We start from the raw sequence: 2,500 nt of genomic DNA on the forward strand, positions 1-2,500 counted from the left end.
ATCAAAGTTTATTATCTCGGCGTGTTTGAAAGAGAAGCTGTGAATATAACTCTTTCAAAACCTGCTATGGTTTGTTTTGCGTTCATTCCTAAACTGCAAGTAAGCCAGTCTGCCTTACTTAGTGGTCAAATTTGCAAACTGTATACGAACATATTCTTGTTTGTAAGTGTTCTTGTTCGCTTTTCCTAGACTTTGAATTCATCAAAGGAGATGAATAGTCCAAGATTATATAACGCAGAATGTAGACAATGGATTGTTTAATTTATTAATTTCGAGGCTATCAAAACTGTCAGAAGAGACGTAAAAAAGAAATTTTCCCCGCTGGATTGTCGGAGGTCCAAGAACGTGACTTAAAAGGTTCCACAATATCTTGTTCATGTATTTTCCTCTGAATGCCCCGATTTCCAATAATAGTAAAGTTTTCTTTGCTGGATTAACTGGCGTGGAAAAAATTCTTATCGACAACTAAGTTGCTGATAGAGCCTTCCTTGACCATTTTCTCCAGTGAGGAAACATCTCCCAGGAGCTTTAATGACGTCAGTATCCTCGAGAACCGTGGTCCAGAAGCTGGTTCGCGGACTTCTCTGTCAATAAAGCAAAACTTGATAAAATCAAAGGAATAGCTTTCAGGCTGCTTTATTCAAAATTGCCGAAACATTGAGCGTGCATCACGGATTCAGTCCACCATTCAGGGGCACCCAACGACCAATTTGTCGTAAAATGTATTATTATACCCCAGTTAATGAAAATAAATGTTATTAAGGCATTTTCAGGTGTTTTCAAGTGTTGCTGGGAAAACATTATCTGTTCCTTTTTCCCAGCAAGACACACAAGAAATTTCCCAGCCAGCTAGATAAAATTGGTTGGTTTCCCAGCTAGCTGATCACATTTATTTCCCAGCCAGGAATTCCGCGCGCTTTCAAATCCCTCGATACAAAACGACCGAACAAAAGTGACAAAACCGGGACAAAACAGGCTTTTTTTTTTAAGTCAGTTTTCAGTCTTCAGAGTTTCTACAGCCAGCTCGGGTTGAAATGCTAGAAAAAGTCAGTAATTCCCAGGCAAAACCTCTATCAACAACAAAATTTCCCAGCCAGCTCATCGAAACACCTGTATATTTGCCAACCAGCAAGATTCCTCTGGGGAACAGATAATGTGAGGAACAGATTCGTTGGGTGCCCCTGGCCATTGAGTGAGTCAGTTGGGAGATAGTGGAACGGAAAGAGAACACTGAATATGGCAAAACGAACTTTAAAACGAGGATGAAAATTGAATCGTTATTAGTTATAATTAACAATTAACTGATTACCTTCAAATAACTGTAACTATAACTATTTGATACATTACTGAAATACTCACGAGAACGAAATTTCTGAGACTACTGCATTACTTCCTAGAGCTCTCTCCACCTGAAAGTCAAATAGACTTTAGTTAGAGGATGTCTGTTTCAGGTATTAACCCATGCAACTGCATGGAATGTAATTTTACAATGGAAATGAGAGCAGGGGGTAGCGTCATTTCATCCTGAGAACCGTTCACGTCACCTTGCGATGTCATTTTCTAAGTGACTGCCTCAGCGGGGCTGTACGGGTCCTTATAGTATGTGTACTTATTTACTAGTTGGGAGGCACGGACAAGAAAATATTTGGCTCAACAAAGGTCAGTGTGCTATCACTGAAAGCCAAAGATTTTCCCTACTGGCCCGACGAAACTGAATTAACAGGTATTTTATCAAATGACAAGTTATAGTTTAATACGAAATGTTATTGTAGAAAGTACGCGAATGTGGTTATGATTGACGCGGCATGGTCGGAAACTCGCTCGAGCAGTGAGTTTGTTAGCAATACAATACTTTTCTTAAATCTTGTTGTTGTCGTTTGTGGATGTACGTGTCTGTGTGTGTTGCCAGCCTAAAATATGTGACAGTAGTAAACTTTACGAAAGCGCGTTTTCTTATTATTTTTGCTATGCAAACTAAAACAAAATAACTTCTTATCTCGAAAAAACTTGTACAATTTAAACCTTAACTCTTGTTCCGTGGCCATCGTAATAAAACAAAAACGGTGGTGATAAACATGGTAAATAAGTAATTTTCAAACATTGTAACAATTACTTTTGAAAATGTCTGTTACCTAGAATACGAGAGGTCGTCTTTAACCCTAACCATGTTTATCGCCACTGTTCGTGTCTTAATTTAAACCTTTTCTGGTGACCGACATATGATAAAACAGCCAGACTTTAAACTTTGCCAACTCTGGTTGGACTGCCCAGTCTGTACAACACTACCACAAAGCCGATATTTTCCCGAACCGTTCCCAGTTAGTCTCGATCGAGGAAAAAATACATCTGGAATTCGTAAAATATCTGCTCATATTTTCAGTTTATAAGTGACATTGTATATGGGACTAAGTGATACCAAACAACCTCATCTGCAAAGGATTAGGGTAACCCTAACCCTGCAAAATAGTTCTACTTAACAATTATTCGCCGAAGGCGAAGT

General features: G+C 38.8%; 1 protein-coding gene across 2 annotated transcripts in view; it reads right to left on the bottom strand.

The window, feature by feature from the left end:
* The window catches only part of LOC138003240 (uncharacterized), a 12,786-nt gene that overhangs the window by 388 nt on the left and 9,898 nt on the right, over positions 1-2,500 (bottom strand). The window contains exons 6-7 of one of the 2 annotated variants that reach the window (XM_068849199.1): positions 1,360-1,409; positions 1-584 (exon numbers count right to left, since the gene is read on the bottom strand). The exon at positions 1-584 is cut by the window's left edge and continues 388 nt beyond it. In XM_068849199.1, the coding sequence (XP_068705300.1) occupies positions 434-584; positions 1,360-1,409 (201 nt within the window). In that variant the 3' untranslated portion in view covers positions 1-433. The remainder of the gene's footprint in view (positions 585-1,359; positions 1,410-2,500) is intronic. The other variant, XM_068849200.1, reaches the window with a different exon arrangement.

The sequence above is a fragment of the Montipora foliosa genome, chromosome 5, assembly GCF_036669935.1.
Source record: "Montipora foliosa isolate CH-2021 chromosome 5, ASM3666993v2, whole genome shotgun sequence".
NCBI classification, from domain to species: Eukaryota; Metazoa; Cnidaria; class Anthozoa; order Scleractinia; family Acroporidae; genus Montipora; species Montipora foliosa.